At 39.7% G+C, this 25,822-nt stretch overlaps 1 protein-coding gene across 1 annotated transcript in view; it reads right to left on the reverse strand.

The window, feature by feature from the left end:
- Positions 1 to 25,822, reverse strand: part of HDAC3 (histone deacetylase 3) — a 93,085-nt gene that overhangs the window by 5,238 nt on the left and 62,025 nt on the right. Inside the window, 9 exon segments of the mRNA XM_030212811.1 lie at positions 6,235 to 6,392; positions 10,079 to 10,158; positions 12,896 to 12,954; positions 14,252 to 14,341; positions 14,897 to 14,961; positions 22,456 to 22,529; positions 22,633 to 22,713; positions 23,166 to 23,299; positions 25,679 to 25,734. Of these exon segments, the coding sequence (XP_030068671.1) occupies positions 6,235 to 6,392; positions 10,079 to 10,158; positions 12,896 to 12,954; positions 14,252 to 14,341; positions 14,897 to 14,961; positions 22,456 to 22,529; positions 22,633 to 22,713; positions 23,166 to 23,299; positions 25,679 to 25,734 (797 nt within the window).

Raw genomic sequence — 25,822 nt, forward strand, 5'->3', positions numbered from 1 at the left:
GTTATTCAAAAGGTACAGATTTGGAAGAGACTATAATAAAAATGTCAGTGTGTCTGAATATCCCTTGAGGCACTGTCAGGTCCACCATTATAAAGCGGATAGTTTGGAATCACTCAGACAGTGCCTCAATCAGATTGTCTCACCAAAGTCAGCAGCCGTGGGTTTCACTGTGAAACCATATATTACTTTAAAAGAACTACATAGGTCTTTGGCTGAGATTGGAGAAAATGCTGACTATGTAACAATTTCAAAATTACTCTACAAAAATGGCCTGTAAGTCAGGGTGGCCAGGAAGCCACTGCTGAAGAAAAACCGTGATGAACCACATAGTGCATCAGTAGTACCTGATGAGACTATAGTTCTTGGTGCAATTTTTTTCTTTTCTATATATTTTTTGGTGTTCTTTTCTTTTTCCATATCTTTTAAATTATTTTGTAAATCGTTTTGATTTGTTAAAAAAGGCGATTCATCAAGTACAAATTACTCAGACATTATATGCATGTGGGAGAAAGTCTTGTGGCCTGATGAGACCAAAATGGGACTCTGTCTCAGTGTATGGCATAACATAGCATATCATCCTGTTAAAATAATCCCTACAGTAATGTATGCTGGCAACAGCCCTATGCTGTGAGGATGGCTTTGCTCAGAAGGGACAGCAAGTCTTGTGAAAACAAAGGGAAATATAGATAGTGAAAAATACAAGCATATCCCAGTGGATCTGGGACTGTGGAGAAGATCTACCTTTCAGTAGGACAATGATCCTAAGCACAAAGCAAAAGCAACAAAGGAAAGGCTCAACAAGAAAAAAAGTAAATGTTCATGAATGGCCCAATCAAAGCCCAGACCTGAACCCACAGAAAATCTGTGGCAAGATCTAGACTGCAGTTCACAAATAACCTCTGGCCAACTTGAAAGAGCTTGAGCTGTTCTGCTGAGAAAGGGCAAAAAAATATATCACCCCACTATGCAAAGTTGGTAAACACTCAGCTCATGCCCTTTATCGCTGCAAGAGGGTATTCCACCAAGTGCCAAGTCAAAGGGTGTAAAGACTTATGAAATCAACATGTTTTTAGTTTCTTATCCTTAATACTTTTTGATTACTGTAATTGTTCTTCCACATTGAAAGTGTACAGTATGTTGCGAATAACAGAAACAAATTTCTATTTTAATGCATTACAAATTCTATTTTTTTTAAACATCAGAATTTGAAAAATCTACCCATGTTGGACACAGATATGAAAAAGCACTATATATGACACTTTCTTACCTTTTATCACCATAAGCAATATTTAGAAAATGTCTAATTATCTATTCGCTTTTATAATATGGGGTGAAAGCAGACACTACATTTATAAAACATGTCTGGATTCCATCCCTGTTAGAAACTGAAAGAAAAAAAAAAACAATCACTGTTTATCGTTTATTTTTCTACACTGTATCTATTTGCTAAGCAAGTCAGAACGATTTACAGTATATAAAAAGTAATCAAACATAACAGGAAAAGAACTCCACAAAATTATAGGACTGATTTCATTCACTACAAAGTCACACAAGGCACATAAAATCAATTCAAAGATCAACCAAACCAGTCACACAAGATAAAATAATACCAGGTATTCAAATGAGTAGCATTTAAAGGAGTTCAACTAAAATAAATCTTCCATATTTCTCATTGCAGAGACCCAGTAGCAAGGCAAAAATGAAAATCAGGCAGTCTCAAACTGAAAGGAATGTGATTTTAGGGCAGAACAAAAAAGAATGTAAGATCTTTCCAGTCAAATTGGTTGGGGCAGTGAATTCCATAGAGCTGGCTGAAGAAAGTAAAAAGCTGAGGTCATCGTAGATTCCCATCTAGCTTTGGAGGAAGGAGGAAAAACTAGTCTACTGTCAGATAATGAACAAAGAATGTGAGCTGGAGTATACAGAATAATTAAGGGAGCCAAATAGGAAGGAGTAGCTGTATATAAGACTTTGTGCTGTGCGTCAATGTGAGAATCTTAAACTTTATTCTAAATTCTATAGGGAGTCAATGGAGTTGTCATATCCAGAGATCTTACAAATAAATGTGAGCAGCAGTGTTCTGTAGTGTCTGTAAACACTTTAAATTAATCTTAGTGATTCTAGAATAGGCTTTATTGCAGTAATCGTATCAAGTATTTATGTAAGCATAGAACAAGGAGCAGAGTGAGTCTAGATCTACTGTATTCCTAATGGATCTGAGCTTGTGAAGAAAAAAAGAATCCAGTTTTCATAATATGAGATATTTGAGGACCAGAAAAAAGGGAGGAGTCAATGATAATCTCCAAATATCTAAATGAGGATACTGGGACAATTTGCCTATCAAAAAGCATTGGATTCAAAGTAGGCGAGTCTAGAGAGCCTGAAATCCAGCTAGCTATTGTTTTATCCGGATTAAGGACAAGACAATGAAGTTGAAGCCACTGAGCAACTTCATGAAGACAGTCTTGAAGCGGTTGTAAATCAATGGAATAGGGGTTTGTACAGTGTACCAATAAGAAATCACCTGCATATTAATATGAACTAATATCAAATGACTGAATGAGCAAGGCTGATGAACTAACATATAGATTGAAGAAAAAATGGTGAAAGAACGGAGCCCTGTGGGACACCGCAGGTAAGGAAATAAGAAACAGAAGTAGAGAGAGACAGAGACCTTGAAGGAATGATCAGTAAGAAAAGAAGAGAACCATTTGCGGACCGTGCCAGTTACACCAAGTGAACGCAGACGTTGTAAGAGAAGATTATGATCGATTAAATCAAACGCAGCTGGCAAAGCTAAAGATACAATTAATGTGATTTATCCCGTCCAAACGAGAATTGAAGTCACTTAGCAGGGCTGTGAGAACTGTTCTCATAGCCCTGTGTCTGTACTGTATCAGGATCTAAAACCAGACTGATGTGGATGAAGGGCATTAATGGCTTCTAAGTGCGTTTGGGGTTGAGAAAAGATCATTAGTTTCTAAAATTTTAGTCAAAAAAGGGAGAATAGAAACAGGGAGGCAGTTATTGGGAAGAAGAGGATCCAATATAGATTTCTTTAGAAACAGTTTAACCAGTGCAATTTTTAAGTAGATGGAATAGAATTGTTAGACTATTAATTACCAATGAAAAAAATAAAAGGAAGTAGTCCCAAAGATGGGCTCTTTACTCAAATTGAAGGGAAAGGGTCCAGAGGACAGTATGTAGCATGTAACTGTAACAATGTCTTCTGGAAAGATGCAAATGATTGGGGGGGGGGGGGGGGGGTGGTTAAAGGAATCCCAGGAGGTTGATAAGGCCTGTGGGATCAGAAGGAGAAAGTGTAGTCAGAGTATCAGTTTGTACTGAAAATGAAGATTGGAGAGTCTTAATTTTTGAAACAAATTATGTAGCTAAAATGTCGGAAGTAAGATGTTCTGACAGAATGTTAGTAACTGGAGCAGTTGTTAGTTAATTAAAAACAGAAAAAAAGCTGCTTAGTAGCGTTAGATGCTGAATGGATTCAGTATGAAAACAAAAATCCTAATTTGTGTTAGATAATAATGATATGTCTGTTTACATCTCTCAAGTGCCTCGTTAGTTCTCAATTTATGCCTTTGTATGCTTATTGTCGGCATAGGTGGAGGCTTGAGTGAAACCAAAGCTGATTTTTCATTGGCCATATCAGAACTGATCTTAGTGGAGCAACACAGTGTAATGCCTTCTGGAGACAGGAAGTCCACATAGAAACCTGGTCTTTTAATGAACAAGCTGTAAATTCCGAAGGAAAATTATCTGAGCATGAAGGAAAAGAAAGGAGGTCAATACGTCGAAGACCTCATGATTGACAAGTGAAGGAAGTATTTTTCTGTTTTGGACTTGGCAGTATTAGTTTAAAAGAAAGAAAATAATGATCCAAGAGACGGAAACAACTTGGAGAGCAGAGAACTGAAATGAAGTAGATGAGGTAGTCATGAATCAAAAGTATGTCCGGCTGCATCTTTAGGGACTAAAATGTGCTGGGTTAAATTGACATCATTTATAAAGGCAGACAGCCGAGAAAAGAATGGATGTGTTGTATCATCTAAATGAGTACTGAAGTCACCTAGGATCAGGAAATAAGGATACTTTATGACAGCATCAGCCAGTGACTGATAGACCTGTTCCCAGTCTTCACTTTTTAATGATGGAGCACAATCAAAAAAGACTATGAAGACAAAAGGGAGAAGTGACTTCTACCAGGAGAAGCTCAGAGTAAAGAAGGCCTAGATTTATAATCTCTTTAACCAAGAAAGAGGAGTGGTAAATAAAGGTCAGACCACCATCACATCGACCCACCCGAGATGAACAGAAGACCGAATATTTGGCTGGGAGGCATTGAAAGAAAGAAGCCATGTTTCAGTAAGCACAAGTAAATCAAGGCAATGGGTTTGTAAAAGGTCTTGAATGAATATATGCTTACGCTTTATCAATCTGCAAATCAACAAAGGCAAGGAAGAGAATAGGTCCAAATGCGGTGTATGAGAAGCAAAATGTTGAGACAAATTAATGCAAGGACTCAGATATCTTACTCTACACAGATGATTACCTGTCTTTTAGAAACATACCAAAAACTCATTTTTTCAATTCAGCTATTCAGATAACAAAGCATTCTGTTTGAACAGAATTCATTCATACAATTAATTCCATTTCTTTTCCCTCCCTAATCCTATCTAGCCGTAATCAATTGTACCTGTATCCTTTTACCTTCACTTAATTTATTAATGCCATTATGGTTTAATCATCTTCTTTATCCATCTACTCTTATGAAAAGTTGCATCGGGGTTAATTAACCACATATGTTAACTCTGATTTATCAAGCCAACGTTATAGTATTATATGTTGTACTTTTTACAATCTGTTTATGTATTCTTAACAATTTATCTTTCATTTAGTTGTTTGCTATGTAAGCCACATTAAACCTGAGTCACTCTCGGGCTAATGTGGGGTAAAAATGTCAAATAAATAAACTGCTGTTTAAATTGGGAATACCATCTCCATCTAACCGGTATCTGAAAGAAATTGGACGTCATCATAGCAGGATTCAAAAACGGAACAAATAAGTGGAAATGCACCTATCACAAGAAGTGTAATAAATGTCTTCAAAACAAAGATCAAAAAGATTTGTGATGGTACCAACCATTTGGCCTCAGACTTGGTACAATGTAATCGGGAAACTGTATTACGCGCCCCAAGGAGCACGTTTTGCTCCTTTATGTGCACTCCTTCGACATGCACGGAACGGTAAGAAAAGGGTGAACAGTTTCCTCTTACAGGTTTTTGAATGTAACTCATAGGGTCAAAATGTTTGTTCTATCATAATTTCACACTTGAAGGTTTGTTATGAGGGTTCCATTACAGAAATCTCAAAAAATGTTTGTTGTAGATTGGTTTTCTGCTAATTAGAGAGCTGCATGGGAATGGGGACCGTGGGAATCCTGCGGAACCCATGGGATTCCCACAAGGATGGAAGAAGTTGCCACGGGATTCCCGCGGGGATGGAAGAAATTGCCACTGGATTCCCGCGGGGATGGAAGAAGATGCCATGGGATTCCCACGGGGATGGAAGAAGTTGCCAAGGGATTCTAATGGGAGTGTAGTCAAAATCTCTAGTGATGCCAGAATGAGGCTTGGAATGCACTGAGTGAAACAACTGGTGCGTCAGAACGAAGCTTGGAATGTACTGGGAGAGACAACTGGAGGGCCAGAATAAGTTTTAGAATGACTAGAGTGGCAGCTGAAACACTAAATCAATGCTTGGAATCCTCATCAGTTGAACAGTGATACCATCCAAAAAACCATGGGAGGCCGTTTGGCTCAGGAGGAAATGGAGGGCTGCGAACAAGTGATAACGTCGACTCCTGCGGGTATGGGTGAGGATGGAGGAGATTAATTGCAGGTATAGGTAGGAATGGATCTTAGTTGGTACAGGTGGGTATAGGTTAGATTCCATTGAGGACGGTCAGGGATGGGTGAAATTTCTGTCCCCGTGCATCTCTTTACTACTAGTACTAAAATGATATTGTACAGATAACTATGCTATAATATAGCAACATTCCCCTAAGCAAGCTAATGCTCAAACTGTATCACAACGTTCTTGTAAATTCAATAAAAATACATGAACATGTTGTGTCTGCTTTGTCCAATCAAATTCAGAGGTCAGGAGGCATACAAAAAAGTGCATGAGAAAGATTATAGGATCCGAATGAGTGTTACCTGCTGTAATTATCTTCTGAACACCTCTCTTCAGGATCAGGATCATCTGTTCGGTCATAGCTCAGAAGGTCAGAAGGGACATCATGGATCTGAACGCTTGGTGCATGGTTTAGCATCTTCAAGTTTTCAAAAATAGTCTGTCGGATTTGATCCAAATACTGTGGGAAATGGAACAGAATCTGCATCACAGAAACTCTATGTCACTATTTCTTCTCCTTTCATATTGAGTTTAGTACTTGTGTAACTATAGCACCACACAGATCGAAGCATTTTTAACATAGCTAACACCAGAGTCAGAAATGAGGACGTGGAGGTGGGTGGGGGGGGAGGGAGGGAGAAGGTGTATAAGTATTTGTGCTCTCTCTTTAGCACTTAGTGCAAAGCTAATTTACCTTATTTTCCTGTTTCCAGGATTTCCTCGTTCTCCATTTAATATTGAAACCTCTTATAGTGGATATTAGCTATTACTATATCTATTTCATTTCCTAAATTTCTCCATTTCTGTGTGTAATTTTTGACATTTTATAACATTTACCTTTCTGTACAAGTTGTTACTTATTTATATTTTGAATTTCATAAATTAAAAAAAAGTGAGGATGTGCTTAGTATCTTGACAAAACCCCCAAACCTTTGACTGACTGCTGAGATTATCTGCATCTCAGATAAATGTTATCAGTGCTCTTAGTAATTAAGAATTGAAATAAAATTCAAGGTGTCAGTTTACTAAAGTGCATTAAGGTTTTACAATTACCTCGCTGTAACAACAAAAACTAAAATGCAGTACATGCAAGGTGTGTACAGCATGTCCCCTGCAGTTACTGCATCAACATGTTCTTCACCACCCATTAAGATGATTTGTAATTAGCATGGATGCACTTAACACCTCAACTTAAGGTGGTAAATGCGCTTGCACTACCAGCATAAGTGACAGCATGTGCTAAGTACTTTGTGCTAACTGCAATGTGCAGGCCATAACCTACCCAGTTTCTGCTCCCTAACACAGCATGCAGCTGGTGCAGGATTTTTAGTGGTCTTGCAATAATGGTTAGTGCAATTAAATCCCAAGGTAACTGCTAAGCATACATTAGTGAACAGACCCCTAAACTGAGGTAACTTGTAAGCTTTAAAGCTGTTTTTAGCCTGTGTAATTTGTGGTTTGTCACAACATTATTACCTTAAAGATAATTAAGGTAATTACTGAAACTCATATGCAAAGTGGATAACAGATTTAATGTTTTGGACAAATTGAACTCTGTTGATGTATGTGAAAGAATGTACTGTGCAGTGATGCTTGAAATTACTTTTTCCCACTTACATAAAGTGGATATGGTATGTTTTGAAAAAACTGATTTCTCAGCCCTATACTAACCCATCTCAACAGCTGAAGGATTGTTTTTTGGTTATAACACATTTCTCACCTGTATACAGTGGTGGAAATAAGTATTTGATCCCTTGCTGATTTTGTAAGTTTGCCCACTGACAAAGACATGAGCAGCCCATAATTGAAGGGTAGGTTATTGGTAACAGTGAGAGATAGCACATCACAAATTAAATCCGGAAAATCACATTGTGGAAAGTATATGAATTTATTTGCATTCTGCAGAGGGAAATAAGTATTTAATCCCTCTGGCAAACAAGACCTAATACTTGGTGGCAAAACCCTTGTTGGCAAGCACAGCGGTCAGACGTCTTCTGTAGTTGATGATGAGGTTTGCACACATGTCAGGAGGAATTTTGGTCCACTCCTCTTTGCAGATCATCTCTAAATCATTAAGAGTTCTGGGCTGTCGCTTGGCAACTCGCAGCTTCAGCTCCCTCCATAAGTTTTCAATGGGATTAAGGTCTGGTGACTGGCTAGGCCACTCCATGACCCTAATGTGCTTCTTCCTGAGCCACTCCTTTGTTGCCTTGGCTGTATGTTTTGGGTCATTGTCGTGCTGGAAGACCCAGCCACGACCCATTTTTAAGGCCCTGGCGGAGGGAAGGAGGTTGTCACTCAGAATTGTACGGTACATGGCCCCATCCATTCTCCCATTGATGCGGTGAAGTAGTCCTGTGCCCTTAGCAGAGAAACACCCCCAAAACATAACATTTCCACCTCCATGCTTGACAGTGGGGGACGGTGTTCTTTGGGTCATAGGCAGCATTTCTCTTCCTCCAAACACGGCGAGTTGAGTTCATGCCAAAGAGCTCAATTTTTGTCTCATCTGACCACAGCACCTTCTCCCAATCACTCTCGGCATCATCCAGGTGTTCACTGGCAAACTTCAGACGGGCCGTCACATGTGCCTTCCGGAGCAGGGGACCTTGCGGCACTGCAGGATTGCAATCCGTTATGTCGTAATGTGTTACCAATGGTTTTCGTGGTGACAGTGGTCCCAGCTGCCTTGAGATCATTGACAAGTTCCCCCCTTGTAGTTGTAGGCTGATTTCTAACCTTCCTCATGATCAAGGATACCCCACGAGGTGAGATTTTGCGTGGAGCCCCAGATCTTTGTCGATTGACAGTCATTTTGTACTTCTTCCATTTTCTTACTATGGCACCAACAGTTGTCTCCTTCTCGCCCAGCGTCTTACTGATGGTTTTGTAGCCCATTCCAGCCTTGTGCAGGTGTATGATCTTGTCCCTGACATCCTTAGACAGCTCCTTGCTCTTGGCCATTTTGTAGAGGTTAGAGTCTGACTGATTCACTGAGTCTGTGGACAGGTGTCTTTCATACAGGTGACCATTGCCGACAGCTGTCTGTCATGCAGGTAACGAGTTGATTTGGAGCATCTACCTGGTCTGTAGGGGCCAGATCTCTTACTGGTTGGTGGGGGATCAAATACTTATTTCCCTCAGCAGAATGCAAATAAATTCATATACTTTCCACAATGTGATTTTCCGGATTTAATTTGTGATGTGCTATCTCTCACTGTTACCAATAACCTACCCTTCAATTATGGGCTGCTCATGTCTTTGTCAGTGGGCAAACTTACAAAATCAGCAAGGGATCAAATACTTATTTCCACCACTGTATGTTCTGAAACTCAGGTCACTAGAACCTTTAAATATGTGTCTGGTTTCTGTGACTTGCAAAAGAATTAGATATCTTATTTGACATCAGCAATACAGATCATGGCTTTTGAATGATTTGCCTTATTGAATTTCTTCAGGATTTTGGTTTTGAAGGAAGTCAATCAGCATACTATCAACTCAACCAGCTTAGCTACCCTAAATCTGGAATTTTTTTTTACTTCATTTTTATTTTGTATTGTGATATCAAGTTTGCACAAATATAAAGCAAAACAGTCTCAAAGAGAGAGATCAGCCCCACATAACATGTACATAACAGTTAGATGGGCACACGTAGTTCCATCAATGTACCCACCCATCTAAGAAACAAAGAATACCCCAAGAACAGAGACAAGTCAGGTTTAATACCAAAGGATGGATATGTTTTTTATAGTGGATGTTTTACTCTGTGATATTTCTGGGCTGCTCTAGGATGGGTTGTTCATCATCTGCAGCTCTCTTCAGCCTCCCTAGGCCATTGCAGGAAGCAAACATACCACAGAAGGCACCTGGCAGACTGATTTACTGAGGCTAAAGCTTTTGAGGACAAAAGCCCACTTCATCATAGGTAACAGATGACGTGACTTATTGTTCTTGAAAGCTTATAGCTCAATAAATTAGCTGGTCTCTAAATGCCTCCATAATGCTGAAGTATTCAAGTTATTCTTTTATTCGTCTTGGCCATTTCACTTGATATTTATTATTTTTTAATTAAAAGTTATATTAGAGATCCAAGAGTTCACATGAAGTAGGAGAAAAGGGGAGAATGATCTCTTTAGGGATGCTTACCTGCCTGGTGTTCTGGTTTTCAATTCTTGTACTGACATCTGGGTGCAAAGTAAAGTCAGGTGCAAAGTATTCAAAATATTCTGAAATTTATAAAGTGAGGACAGTGACTCTTTTAAACAAATTAGTGCAGAGTTTTTATGAAAGTAAAGGCACAGAAATAAAAAAGGAGAAGAAAATAATAAAAAAACAAACAAACGTTTAAAGTGATGTTCTGAGGATGGTGACTACCAATTTTGCTAAGATGTGATGAAGTTATATTTCAAACAAGCACTGGCATAGCTGAAAATGCCATTAAATAATACATCAATGTTTATCATAATAGTCAGGTCAGTCATATTTTATAGGAAAGGAAATTCTAGAAATTCCTAGCAGATTATTTTCAGATTTGAAGAGCAAAGCAAGTCTTCCTGTACTGCAGAGAACTGACAATCTGCCTATAAATCAAGAGACAACAGGGTTCAATAATGGCTATGCATATAAGTCTGTTAAAGCCACCTTAGTGAAAAAAATATGCACCTGTGCAATACTTTACAAAGCGCTCTACAATAAATTTTATTCAGGTGTACATATGAGAAAAGGTATCAAGTTTTCCTAAGATAAAGTTAATTTATTCTTTTGGGGAACTACAGCAAGACGCAAGTTGCATTACTTAACCACAACTTCAACAGTTTCTAGTTTAATACACACCAAAACAATATATGTCTAAGTGCTCTAACAAATGTCCACAGGCTTAGTTTAATGTCTTACCTACAACATATCACCTTTTGACACACACTGCCCTCAATTCCATGATATAGTATAAGTTGAAAGAGAAATTTACCCTATTCTGAGTCACTAATACTGCCTACTGGAGGTCCTACAGAATCAACTGTGCTTAACTTTCAGGTGTCATAACATCAGATCCCAAAGTTTCAAACTTCAAAACTGATCCTAGCAGAAGACAACCTGGTAAGACTGTATGTGAAGACTGAGATGTTGCCACCCGTGGAAGGGCATAATCGAACGCGAATGCCCATCTCCATGGGCGTCTATCTCCGAGAACGGGTACGTGAAGGGGCGGGACAAACCGTATTTTCGGAAAAAATGGGCGTCCATCTTTTTTCCGATAATACAGTTTGTGCCAGCCAAATGCATCGGATTTGTGCGGATTTGAGCTGGGCGGTTTCGTTTTTCAGCGATAATGGAAACTGAAGGCATCTAGCTCAAAAACGACCAAATTAAAGGCATTGGGTCATGGGAGGGGCCAGGACTCGTAGTGCACTGATCCCCCTCACATGCCAGGACACCAACCGGGCACCCTAGGGGCACTTGTAACAATTAAAAAAAAGTTACCTCCCTCTGAAGTCCATAGCTCCCTTCGCTTGGGTGCTGAGCCCCCCAAATCCCCCCCAAAACCCACTGCCCACAACTCTACACCATTACCATAGCACCTATGGCTGAAGGGGGGCACCTAGATCTGGGTACAGTGGGTTTTGGGGGGCGATTTAGAGGGCTCCCATTTACCACCACAAGTGTAACAGGTGGAGGGGAGGGGGGGTAGGCCTGGGTCTGCCTGCCTGAAATGCATGCACCCACTAAAACTGCTCCAGGGACCTGCATACTGCTGTGATGGAGCTGGGTATGACATTTGAGACTGGGATACAGGCTGAAGTTTTTAAAGTTGTTTTTTTTGGGTGGGAGGGGGTTACTGACCACTGGGGGAGTCCCTCCGGTGGTCATCTGGTCATTTAGGGCACTTTTTTGGGGCTTGTTCGTGAAAAAATAGGGTCCAAAAAAAGTGACCCAAATTCGCGCTAAAATCGCCTTTCTTTTTTCGATTATCGGCCGAGGATGCCCATCTCTCCTCGGCCGATAAACACGCCCCAGTCCCGCCTTCATCATGCCTCCGACACGCCCCCGTCAACTTTGCCCGTTTCTGCGACAGATTGCAGTTGAAGATGCCCAAAATGGGCGTTCGATTATACCGATTTGGGTGCCCACGGGAGAAAGACGCCCATTTCCCGATTTGGATCGAAATATGGGCGTCTTTCTCTTTCGAAAATAAGGCGGAGAGGGTTGCACTTTGGGTTAAGGGTGAGCAACCCCTAAACTTCCCCTGCCAGACTTACTGGAATATGATCAGATCACATTGGCTTTAATCTTTTTGCTACTTCTCATTCATTTTCCATTGACTTGCGTATTGTTTGCATGGTATTGAATATATTTACTATAAGCCACCATGGACAGTATGCCAATAACAGCTGAAATTATTTTAAATGCAACAACCTCAAAAGAAGATATTCTGTACCTGTGTGTGTGTGTGTGGGGGGGGGGGGGGGGGGGGGGGGGGGGGGCTAACTTCATAAGACATGGGTTCTTTTATATCATATGACCACCATCATTATCTGTTACTGTATCATTTAAACCAGCTTAATGTCATATGGTAGAATTTCAAATTGTTACATGATAAATGTATTATGCATAGTTCTAACAAAAATTAGTTTAAAAAAGTAACTTCAATATCAAAATGGGTACACAATTTCATAGAATTACCAGTGTCTGCCCAAACAATATATGAGATTGGAATGAAGGTACTGTGGGATGTTAGTCCACATACTGAAATTTGTAGGAATAGAATACTGGAAAGCAGAAGACACCAAATCACTGAAAGGCCAGTAAGGGGCTCAGATATATACCACATCATGATTGTGTGTAACCTAGCAAAGTCAATTTCTAACTTTGAGTTACTCTATGATCATAAAGGACACTCAAATTATCCAGTTTTAGCATGGGTTGACAACAGTAGTGGCAGCCTACATCCTTGTCCTGATCACTCACCACTATATGGGAGTTCCTCGCTAATCGTTTCATCCACCAGCAGAGATGTTTCATAGGTCCTGAAAAGAGAGAGTAACTGGCTGAATTCAGAGAACAGTGGGACAATTCAGCACTAGGCTGGAAAACCTCTGGCCGATATTCAGTGCTATTTAACCGGCCAGGAACGGTCTGAATATCGGACCCACTGTGTCCCTCATGTTTTTTAACATTTCATGGCTAATTTATTTGTGGGTTTTATTTTGGTTTAGAAAGTGATCTTGCATTTTGCTTCCTACAGTAGATAATGAATTTTTATTTTTATTTCTCCTATGCTGTACTGATTATAGAGAATGTGATTTCTTAGTGATCTCTTTTCTAATTTTTGGTCCTTTATTCTGTAATTGGTGAGGATTGGTCTGTGTTCTATGAGTGACTGAAGTAAGAGATTTAAAAATGTCAGTGTTTCCAAAGGTTTCATATGTTTGAATGTGGTTTATGTTTACGCAGAACTGTTTAATTACAAATCCATCATAAAGTTCATTCCAAGGCATTATTTGGTATACTCCTAAATACTACTCACACCTATATGCCTAGTGCCCCTCCCCCAATGTTAATTCTAGGCACCCCAAAAATGTCAAGTCTGACTACACCCCTGATAAAGACCTTTAAATATCTCAGGGGCATTAATGTACAAGAAATAAGCCTTTTTCAAATGAAGGAAAACTCTGGAATGAGGGGGCATATGATTAAGCTAAGAAAGTATTCGTTCATGGAAAGGGTGGTGAACCGTAGAATGGCCTCGCAGTGGAGGTCATGGAGACGAGGCTGTGTCAGAATTTAAGAAAGAGTGGGATAGGCCCATGGGATCCCTTAGGAAAAGGAAGTTAGTGGTTATGGAGGATGGGCAGACTGGACGGTCCAGTTGGCCTTTATCTGCCGTCATGTTTCTACGTTTCTAGTTAAAAGACTGACAAAGAACTGTTACTGCACAAAAGCAGACACTATACTTACAAAATAACCAAGGCTATCTAAAGTCCATACCCAATTGAAAAACTGTAGACAGAGCCAGTTATGCTCCCCTAGGCAGGGCTGTTCCTAGGGTAGGACAAATTGGGGCTACTGCACCAGATGCTGTGTTTTACTGCTCTCTAACATGATCCCATGAGACAAATTACCCAGGGAGTAATTTGAAATGTCCTTCTTTTAGCTGAATTCTTATTATGATTTTAGCAACTTATGACCCTGATGTCACACAAGGCCTAAGGCTAACAAAGACCCAAGTCTTACAGCTGCTCCTACCCCTTTCTCACTCCCTTAGACAAGATCAGATTTGTGTGGACTGGAAGTAGTTTTTAAGGGAGTGTGTTGCTTACTCACCAGCACCTGGCTACATTTCGAACAGTGTAGCCACCTCCTCCTAAAACCAGCAGTGGAATGTTGAAGCTTTTCACATACTGTACACATTCTCTATAATAGCAATGCAAGAAGATCACAACATGGCAATAAACTCATAAAATTATACAATCAGTTCTTTAAGAACATCAGAACTCTTACCTACTGAAAAACATGCTCTAAGTAAAACAAGGAATCAGCAAATGAAGAAGGATTCCTCTCTCTCTCACTGGATGAGAGCATGCAAACCAACTAAGAGAAGTTTGACCAGAGGGCCTCAATATCCCTTTGCAGGCCGATAAATGTAATATCTGCATGTCTCCTCACCGATGGGCTCATAGTAATACTGCACCAGTGTGCCCTAACATTTCAGTCCCCTTTTTTGGGGTAAAGAAAACTTCCCATATTCATTTCACTGCACACTCTTCTCAGAACGCCCAACTACCAATGTATCCCAGTACTTGTATACAATAGGTATATTAATTTAATTACCTTTGCAGGAAGGATGTAAAACTATTTACAAACATCAGAGATAATTATCTTCATTTGTGATAAAAGGATAAATTAGCTTGGCAGAAAACTTCTACTCAGAATATTTTAATATCTTATACTGCATCTCCCAAAGCTTACCCATGTCCTCTAATGCTGAGGTTAAAGCAACCTAGTCGATCACAGCCAAGTGAATCAGCACCACACTGCAGAGAAAAAACAAAACAGACTAATGCTTTGAGCTCCGCACAGGTTATATATATTTCATCTGTTGTTCTATCAAAGGGCTATAACTGTACTTAAGTTATTAAAAGACAGTAGTCACACTTACAAATTGGGCTTAGTGTCCATCGTTTCTGAAAATTCACTTGCAACATCATCTAAATTTCAATTGCAATTGTGGATATGCATGGATACTGCTGTATGTGTTCAATCCTCATATTTTTGGAGCAAGTCAGCTGAGTTTTCAGGATACTCACAATGAATATGTAAGCTCTATTTTTATTGTATGCCTCTTATCACATGCATATTCACTGTGGATATCCCACAAGCACTGAGTTGAGGACAATGGTGCTAAAACTGCTCATCAGGACCTAAGTTTAGGTCAGGAGAAGCTTGCAAGCGAGTTAAAGGATGGTATTACATTAGGAAAATCAAGAGTAAGTTAGAAAGCCACTCTACAGTGTGCTACAGTATTTACATAAAGATATTCAGTTTTATAGTGATACTGTATAAAACCATTAGTCCCAAATGAGTTATTCGTATTACTGCTGCAAAAGGTCCACAGGAAGAAACAGTCTCTTCACACAGAATGAGACATTGGTGGTGGGGAAGCAATTACTGCCTCTGTGGCTCAGGGAGTCAGTGACAGCCTGTACAGGCTGGGAGCAGAAGCAGAATTAGGAGGAGCAGTGGCCTGTACATCCAAGTATTCAGTAGTTGGTCGGGAGAAGAGTGGTTGCACCAGAACAGAGTTGGATGATCCTGAAGATTTTATAAACTTTTATTTTGATTCTTCCTCAGATAACCTTACACATTTAACAAAAAAATCTGCTATACTAGGCCTAGTACTTGTACAAGTAAATTTTTTGGCTACTTAAATTGCAGGGTCTGATTACTGACAATTTAAAATAACTTATTTCTCAGTTTGAATGCTTTCCACTGATCTGGTCAGAAGACCATTTTAGTTCTTAATTTAATCTTAACATTTGTTAGAATCATGAGTCCCATCTACAGTGATGTGAAAAAGTATTTAGCCCCCCCTCTTGATTTCCCCTATTATTTCATATATGTCACACTGCATGGTTTTGGATTTTTAAACAAAATGTAATATTAGACAAAGGGAACCTGAGTAAACACATAGCACAGTTTTTACATTAATATGTCATTTATTTGAAGAACAAAGCTATCCAAAACCCATTTCATCCATGTGCCAGTTACTTAACTGCCTCTTAAACTTAATAACTAGTTGTACTACTTTTAACAGTAATAATTGTAATCTGTTTGCTATAATTTTATATCAGTCTTTTACATTGCTGTTGAGGAATCTTAGCCCACTCTTTTTTACAGAACTGCTTTAATTCAAAGTCATAGGTTTTCATGCAAGAGCTGCTCTTATCAAGTCCTGCCATAGCATCTCTATTGGGTTTAAGTCAGGACTTTGTCTAGGCTAATTCAAAACTTTGTTTTGCCTCAGCCAGATGTAGACTTGCTTTTGTGTTTTGGATTATTGTCTTGCTGCATAACCCAATAATGCTTCAAGCTTCAGCTCATGAACAGATGACCAGATATTCTTCTTAAGAATTTTCTGGTAAAGTGCAGAATTTGTGGTTCCTTCAATAAAGGCAAGCTTTTCAGGTCCTGAGACAGTAAAACATCCCCACAACATCATACTACCACCACTATGTTTGACTTTGAATGTCATTCTTCTTGTGGGATGCTGTATTTGTTTTACACCACTCTTAATGGGACCTGAGCTGTTCAAACAAGTCCACTGTTGGTTTGTCTCTTCATGGAACATTATCCCAAAAGGCTTGGGGATCATCCAGGTGTGTTTCTGCAAAAAATCCTTACAGAGCTGGTTTTTAAACCAGACTCAGAGAGGTGTAGAAAATATTCAAGCAGTTTTTGTGTAAGAAAAGAGAAAAGATCTAAGGCCTTGCCCTCACATCAGACTGCAAACTTCTTCCATTTGAACACCTCTTAGAAGAATTATTCCTGGAAGCCAACAGCACCTTGGAAACACCCTCAGGCAGTTGGGAGGGATGCAAGTTCTATGTTCACAACATCCAAGCAGTGCTGGCCAGGGACTGAAGATTGGGATGCAGAAGAGATCCTTCTTTCTGTGCGATGAGGGTTGGAAAACACTCCAATTTCCAAGGTTTTTTGGAGGACAACTTCAGAAAAAGAGGGAATGATATCTGTCTCTGTGAGTAAGATTCAATGAGGACCACTGTACCCCAGTCCTGCTTGAGTTTCAGCAGAGTCCTCCCTACTAGAGGGATTGAAGGATATGCGTACATTAGGCCCTCTCCCCCAATTTAGGAGGAAGGCATCGGACATTAGTCTGTCATGTGACCTGAGTCTGGAACACAACTGAGGGACTTTGTTGAGATAAGCAGTCCCACTCTTGGAAGATCTTTCAGGCAACACCAACGTGAAGGTACCACACACATGTGGCTGCATTACTCTGCTCAATCTGTCCGCCAGACTGTTGTCTTTTTGAGCACCATGCCATGACTGGAGGCTCGCTGCCACATCCTGACTGCTTCCTGACACCAAGGGGTAAGAGTCCATACCCCCTTGCTTGCTGGCATTATACATACAAATTGACTGTCCGTTTGGATTAGAACAATTTTGTTCAACAGCCAATCTCTGAAAGCCTTTAGAGTGTTGCAGATTGCTCACAGCTCCAGGAGACTGATGTGAAGCTGGATCTCCTGTGAGAAGACCAGTGGCCCTGGGTGTGAAGCCCATCTGCATGAGCAGCCCATCCCCAGGTTGAATCTGTGGTCAGAATTTTCTGAAGAGGAGGAATTTGTAATGAAAAGTGAAATTGCTCCAAATTGTCCATCAGAGAAGGGATTACTCCAGTTCTGGGGTGACAGAAATGACATGCTTCAGAATCCCCATGGCCTGATACTACTGGGAAGCCAGAGTCCATTGGGCATCTTGCAAATGGAGGTGTGCCATGGGTGTGACATGCACTGTAGAAGCCATGTGAATAACAACCTCAACAACTGCTGAACTGTGACCTTCTGGCTGCTCTGAACCTGACAGGCAATGCAAATGAATTCATGTACCTTTACCTGAGGAAGGTAGGCTTGAGCTTGAAATGTGTCTAGCAGGACTCCTATGTACTTCAATTGCTGAGCAGAGAACAGGTGTTTATGTTTGTTTATCTTTATTCAGGAACTTTATATACCGCCTAATTTGCAATACAAGTCAAGGTAAAGAAAAGTACAACAACAAATAAATAGGAAAAACACAGTCATAGCAACAGTCATTCACCCACAAATGTTAAAATCATAGCACTTTGTAACAGTAATAAACAGATAGAAAAAAGACGAGCAAGAAGTGGTTATGATTTTGAAAATGATAATAGACCAGAAACTTTGAATAATAAAATGAATATTATTATAGATGATTAATATCGAGATTATTGTTTTTCCCAGATTTCCGAGTATGACTCCTAAAGTTTTCCTCAGAAATATTTCCTCAATTATTACTTTAAAAGGAGTGAAGCCTATGAAAACTGGGATTACTTTAATCAGTGGGATTTGAATTAGGGGCCAAAGTATATGTATTGTTAAATAACTTCTGGTTTTTAAAAGAGAAAGAATGTAATCAGATGTATTATTTCTAACTAATATTGGACAATAAGTATGTTTTCAATGAAATGATTTGACTATACACCGTATTGGCCTTGAAGAAGCCAACCAGATGATCAATGTGGAATAATGAATTAGACAAGTAATATCTGGGGATAATCAAGTTAATACCACGTTTTTTTTTCTGTTTACTGTTTAATTGATCTCCTTGTCTTGTTTCACTCTCCCTATTTAGTGAATAGGATTATCTGACTGAAATAATTCCTATATATTATTTTCTCTGTATTTCCAGCAAGTTGTTTTATCGCTTGTAAAAATTTAAATGGTTATAAATAAAAAAATAAAAAAAGAACAAAGACTGTTATTCGTCTATCCCGCGTCTGGGGCCCCGGCAGTCTCCCAAAGGTAATGTTATAAAAGGTGGGACTTTGAGTCATTGATAACGAACCCTAGAACCCTAGTAGCTCCAACACCCGAATAGTTCTCTGAATTGATGTTTGAGCACCTTCCCTTAATGTGCTCTTTATCAGTCAACTCTCCAGATAGGGAAACACATGCACTCCCAGTCTGCATAGCAATCAGACAGACAGGAGGCCAAGTGGCAAAACATGGTACTCGTAGTGGTGGTACCCTGCTTGAAATCCGAGAATCCTCACGTGACTGGGATATATCTGGATGTGGATGTAAGCATCCTTTAAGTCCAGAAAGCATAGCCAATCATTTGCCTGAATCATGGGGAAAAGGGTGCCTAGAGAAATCATCCTGAACTTTTCTTTGACAAGATATTTGTTCAGGGCCCTTAGGTCTAGGATGGGATGAAATCCCAACCATCTTCTTGGGCATGAGGAAATACTTGGAATAGAATCCCTTCTCCTCTTTCCCTGGTGGAACAGGTTCAACCACATGGGTCTTTAGAAGGCAGGAGTGTTCTGATGCTGAGAACTGAATTTTGAGGCTCTTGGTGGACAATTTGGAGAGGTTGATGCCAATTGAGGGTGTAACTCTCCTGGACTATTTGAAGAACCCATTGGTTTCAGGTTACACCTGGGCATTCTTTCTTTGAAACAAATTCAGCCTTCCTCCGACTGGCAGGTCATCTGGAACGGGTATTTTTATGTAGGCTATGCTCTGTTGGAGCCAATCACTTGCCCCTGCATAGACTGGGGAGCTGGTTGAGACTTGTGGGACTGCTGTTACCTAGGATGGGAGTATGAGGCATCGGGTTTGTGGGGAAGGCAAGTTGAGGGAGTGAATCTACGCCTTTGACAGTAGTAGGAACCCTTCCAACTGGCACCCTAAAAACTCCAAGAAGTACAGCTGTAGAAGCAGCGGGCCGAGATGTGGACTTAATGGTGTTAGTTTTAGTTTGCCCCCAAAAAGATTCTCTTCAGCAAGGGACATTTGCCAGCTTTTCTTGAACTGATGGTTCTAGGTCTGAAACACACAGCCATGAGAGTCTGCGCATGCCAATACCTAATGCAGAAAGTCTGGATGCCATATCAAAAACATCAAAAGTTGCCCGGGCTATGTGTTTTTCAACACTCCTTCTGCTTGGCTGCTAGCTGACGGAGTTCTGTGGCCTTCTCTGGAGGCAAAATGTCTGCAAACTCCGTCACACTATGAACTAAGTCCTTCAACTAAATACTCAGGTAGAGCTGGCAGGACTAGATGTGGAAAATGGACATTGAAACACTCTCCTCCCAAAAGACTCCAGTGCAAGCATCCCTGCTTGGAGGAACCAAGGCATGGGTCCTCAAGCTTCTGGCTCTTTTGAGAGCGGATTTGACCACCATGGAATGGCTTGACTCTCTTAAAAATACTCGCTTTAGCATTATTGCATCCTCTCTCTAGAATGCCATCCCCCTCTCAATCAAGACTGAACTCTTCTACAAATCATTTAAGAGCAGCCTCAAGGCTCACACCTATTCACTAAGGCCTCTCAACAAATATGATTTTGTTTTTTTGGCCCTAAATGAAGTTCTTCTGTGTAGTGCTTCTCCTTTCGTTTTTTTCCCCCTCCCTTTTGCTCCTGAGCTCCTAACAACATTGTAATTATTCTTTCCTTTTGTTTGTCCCTTGTGTTTTACCTCAAATTATTCTGCGCCTCCGTCTCCTTTTGTCTTTAAACTTGATTCTTCCCACTTTATTGCAGTGTAAACTACTTGGATGTCTCTGTATGACTTTGTAGTATACCAAAAGTAAAACTGAACGATCATCACTGCAGTACTTCATGGGAACAACAAATGCTACAAACTACAAGGCAAACACCTAGAAAAGAAGATGGCAGACTTGTCGTCTCACCGGCTTAGCAGTGAAACACTTGTTACCTATATGTTGTTAAAAATAGTTGAATCACGGTCTAGCATCTCACAAAGAAAAAGGAAATCTGCAAATAGTGAACAATGAGACGTGATCTTCACATGCCTGAAATTCTGCACTGTCTATACTTAAGTTATTGAATGTATGGGTACTTCAAGCTTCAGTAATGCTCTGTGATGATTCTTTGCAATCAGCGGGCCAGCCAAGCTTAGTTCTGACTGCAGAACAAATCTTTGATGGAGCCTGCCGAGAACTGAAGAACAGGTCAGAAAAAAAATTGATAATTCCAATGCTGAAAGGAATCAGTGTGAGCAAGAGTACACATGGTTATTCGATTCAGTTCACCTCACCCTTCACATAGGTGTCGAGCCTGGAATTCAAGACAGATTATTTGCTGCATCCTGAACTGTATGCTTTCAAAAACTGGACTAATAGAGATTCTAACTACTCCCCTTAGTTCCTGGATCCCATGAGATTCTAACTACTCCCCTTAGTTCCTGGATCCACTGATCCTGTCTCCACTCATTCAGACTCCAGCCATTATTTTTACTCAAAATAACCTGGTAAGATCAAGGATCTCCACAAGTGGCAATGCAGACAGATCCAAAGTCTTGACAATAGCCTCTGGAATTAATGGAAGCATGAAAACTTCACAATGCTATGGAGTCACTACAAATACCACTCTAGCAAACCTGATTTTCAGGAAGATTATCTTGTCCTGTTTAGAGACAAGCAAGTCTAGTGAAATGAACTGCCAATTAAACGCATCATGAAAACCTCTCACAGCACCAAAGGATCGATCCACAGGACTAAGCAGAAAAACATGGGACAGTAAAAACTTCATTAAACCTATCACTAAGACAGTGTTTCCCATGTCTCCTTGAAAATGTATGAACATTATGGACCATCACATGCTACTGACATGTCGTTTAGGTATCATTTAACAGTCAATAATCTCTGAGTCAGCAGGCCAAGGGTAGTATGCAGTTAATTCCTACCCACTCCTCCTTCTGAATGCTCTGTGTCCATTTCCAGATTCAAGACGTAGTCTTTTTCCCAGCTGGTCACCCCTCCTCCTCCACTGAGGAATGATATGTTAGGGAAGTTGTTTATTATCAGCAGTATATCTCCACTGCAACTAAAGAGCTCTAAGGTATCTCTGCTGCCATCATCCCCCTGAAGCTTCAAGAACACATTATCTTTTCATATTGAAAATCAATCAAGTATCTACTCACCACAACTGTAGGGACCCAGGCTCTATATAGCTACCCCAAATTCCATTTAATCTTGCTGTTTATTCAGTTTGTATGTAAGTCAATCATTTTTGAAGCAAGTAAGTCACATGAATATTTAAAGCTTAGAAGTTTAACTTTCTGCCACAACTGCACAGCAACATGTTGCGCCAAGGCACAACAGTAAACATGAAATGTATGCCTGGTTGGCCACATTGGCCCTACCAGAACTAAAGGGAAACTCAACTACACAAACAGACCATACACATGTAAAAAAAAAAAAAAAAAAGTACATTATGGAAAGCCTGTGCTCTCTTACCTGTAGCACTATACAGGTTGGCTGGTAAAAATCCACAACTTGCTTAATGACTGGCTGAAATAGGTGTCTGTAACCTGGAAGCAAAAAAGAAATGCACATGGTTAGTATAATAAAGAAAGCATACAAAAAGACAGAACTAATTAGATGAGCCCTTCAACACAAGAACATCTGACTTACTCTGGTCATCAATACCATCTCTCAGTGGGACATTCAAACAGTAATATCTTCCACTCTCTGCTCCAACCTCGTACATGTCACCTAGTGCAAAAAATAAAAATGTAGTATTAGCACCAAGGTCATGATCATTAACACTACAGATCCAGGGTCAGTATTTGTACAAAGTTTAAACATGTCATGAAGCCTAACCCTTTCACGCATCAAGAAATAATTCTTCCTGCCACAAGCTCTTTGCACAGATTCATCAGCATCAGAACACCTCTACCAGCTTTTTAAAATCCTTCCTACCCACTTACAAGGTTATGAATATAAAACCCTCCTTCTAGTTGTCCCAATACTGCCATTTTTACCCAAATAAAATGGTTGTAAATATCATATGGCAACTTCAACCTTTTATAATAAGATATAATAGCTAATTTAGTTCAGCAGGATCATAAAACCCATGAAAGTTGTGATAAACTGCACCTTGGTTTGTGCTCTGGATATCTGCACACAGCAGATGCCTCTTATGTACTGCTTAGAATAGACTGTACCTGTGCCAGGGAAGAAATAGTTTCCATATTTGTGGAAGGACACCGTCATAACTCTGTCTGTAAGGTAGAAAGCCTCCTGAACACCATCTCCATGGTGAATGTCAATATCAATATAAAGAACACGAGGGTGATACCTGCCGGAACACAGAGAGGATTCGACAACTGCAGAGTTTGTATTGTCACAAGAACTGTGTCACACAGCATCACAAAAAATCGCTCCCTATAAGATATATGTTCAAGCTCCCAAGACGTGTGTCCATTGAGGACCGTGCTGGGTGGTTCTAACAGCTAGGAGACACTGTGCACTATCACATACAATCATGCGCCTTCCAAAGTCAAGACTGGAAGCAGAAGAATGATGTCAAGGGTCAGACGACAGTTCCTGGTTGAAGTTCAAATGTGAAGGCAAGGCCAGTGCAGGAGGCTTGAAAGGCTGCATTTTATTCAGACCACAACTGGGAAGTAGCAGCTCTGGGAGTCTAATGGGCCAGCAGACGATAGGGATTCAGGTGTTAAACACAATCTTCACTGACTTGCATCAAACGTCAGCTAGTTAAATGTCAGCACATACAGAATACACCTACATATTTTCAAAGCACGTAGCCTTACAAAGTTCCATAGGTTTCTATGGAACTTTGGAAGGCTAAGTGCTTTGAAAATGAGCCTGCTAATGTTTTCTTGTGCCACTGTGAAAACAGCATGAGGGTAATTTGATAAAGCTTTTCCTTGTTTACATGCAGAAAAGGGTTTGTATAAAACTGCACAGTCATACCAGTATGTAAGTATGTGTGCTGAAAAGTTTGGGCACGGGGCAGACTTACAATGTACAAGTGTATATTACAAAATGTCAAAGAAAAAAAAAAGGACAAGTAATTATCCTATAAATGAACTACAAAACAACCCTTCCACAATTATTTATAGGATATATAAAAAGTGTTTAACAGATTTCAAATCAATCTTGACTGCAAAAAAATGCACACAAAATATTATCACCCATATGTTCCAAATAATTATTACACTTAAAAAAATGTGATGCTCCCAAAGAATTATAAATGTGTGTTATATTTTATTTTGTACTGCAGAGGTGAGCTCAAACTTAAGTGATATATTAAACAATGTATTTGTCAATTGAAACTTCATAAAGCTCTCCTCCCCTGCAGTCTGTAGCAGAGTGCTCCATCTGATCTCAAAATGATGGTAGATAAAAAAGATTATATAACAAGAATAATCTTTAGAAACATTATCTGAAAAATGTGCACTAGAAGATATTGTCCTTATGTAGAGGACTTTTACTATCAAACAAGAGCTTATCACAAAGAACTTCTCATTAATGATGAGCGTTGGTATATACTGTATCCAACCTTCAGAGATGGTCATGTCCAACCTTCTAAAGCCACTGCAATTGAAAGATTCTTTGGGAAATAGTGAAACCCACACAGATGTGCATACAGAGTCCACACAAACAATTTACACCTTCTTCAGAGCAGGTGTAAATTTGATTGTGAGAACTGGTGTGCTACTGGAGCTAGATCTGGGTGCGATGTTGAACTGATATACCTCTAGATTGATGCCGATTCCAAGGGTGGTTATTTTATGGATGGACTTCTCTGTCAGATTCAGTGTCCACAAGGCTGTGGATGCATAATCGTAATTTACAAGGAAGCCTAGCCCCGTTAGCTATGTTGCATGCATTAGGTGGTTCTGTCAGAACAGACCTGGTAATATGATCTGCTGTGACTCCCAGACTGGCTTGAAAAACACCGGACTAGTCTGCCAAGACGCCAATTCTCAACAAATCAACACTAAAAAGGATTCTAGGGATTATAATTACACTGATATTGGGCAACGCAAAAATCTGAGATAATGTGGGCTAATGATAACCAATCAATTGCACAGGAATAAAGGTCAACAGACTGCAAGGGACACCTTTTTACTGGGCTAGCTTAATATATTTGTGACTAGCTTTCAAGAGTACTACAGCCTTCTTCAGGTCAGTGCAAAATGAATTCTTCAAGGGATACTTTTTAAGTTGACTAATATAGTATAATTGACTAATTTAAATAGTATATTTGTCAAAAGCTATTCACAAATGTTCTAGGTTAGTCCAATAAAAAGTATCACCTATGACTTGTTTTCTGAGCTTTGTAACTACAATGGAGAAAGAAGGAATTTTGAAGATTTGTAAATCAGTTACTACTAGAGCAAGCAATACCTGTAGCACGCATACATATATAACTGGCTAACAGTATACACAATCCCCCTCCTTAAAATCACATATATTCAGCATTTTAAAGTATACAACATTTAAATAATGATCATATATGCACATGTCACATCTAATCAGAGACTGCCATTTTCACACCATTCAAGATCTTGCACAAACACATCAATTTTCAACATGGTATGAACTTACATCACACAAACTATAAGATATTTTTGCTTGTACCTAGACCCTTACATATAAACAAGGTTATCAGCTCTGAATAAAAATAGCATATGGGGGAGGGGCTTACTTGAGCAGCTCCAGAATGCCAATAACAATATCATTGACGTAACAAAATCCAGAAGCCTGCAGTTTGAGAAAACACATCAATAAAACTCTGAGAACAGTAATAAAAGTATGCACTGCAATATATTTCACTAATGGATAGAAGTGA

Source organism: Microcaecilia unicolor, chromosome 8 (assembly GCF_901765095.1).
Source record: "Microcaecilia unicolor chromosome 8, aMicUni1.1, whole genome shotgun sequence".
In the NCBI taxonomy this organism is placed as follows: domain Eukaryota; kingdom Metazoa; phylum Chordata; class Amphibia; order Gymnophiona; family Siphonopidae; genus Microcaecilia; species Microcaecilia unicolor.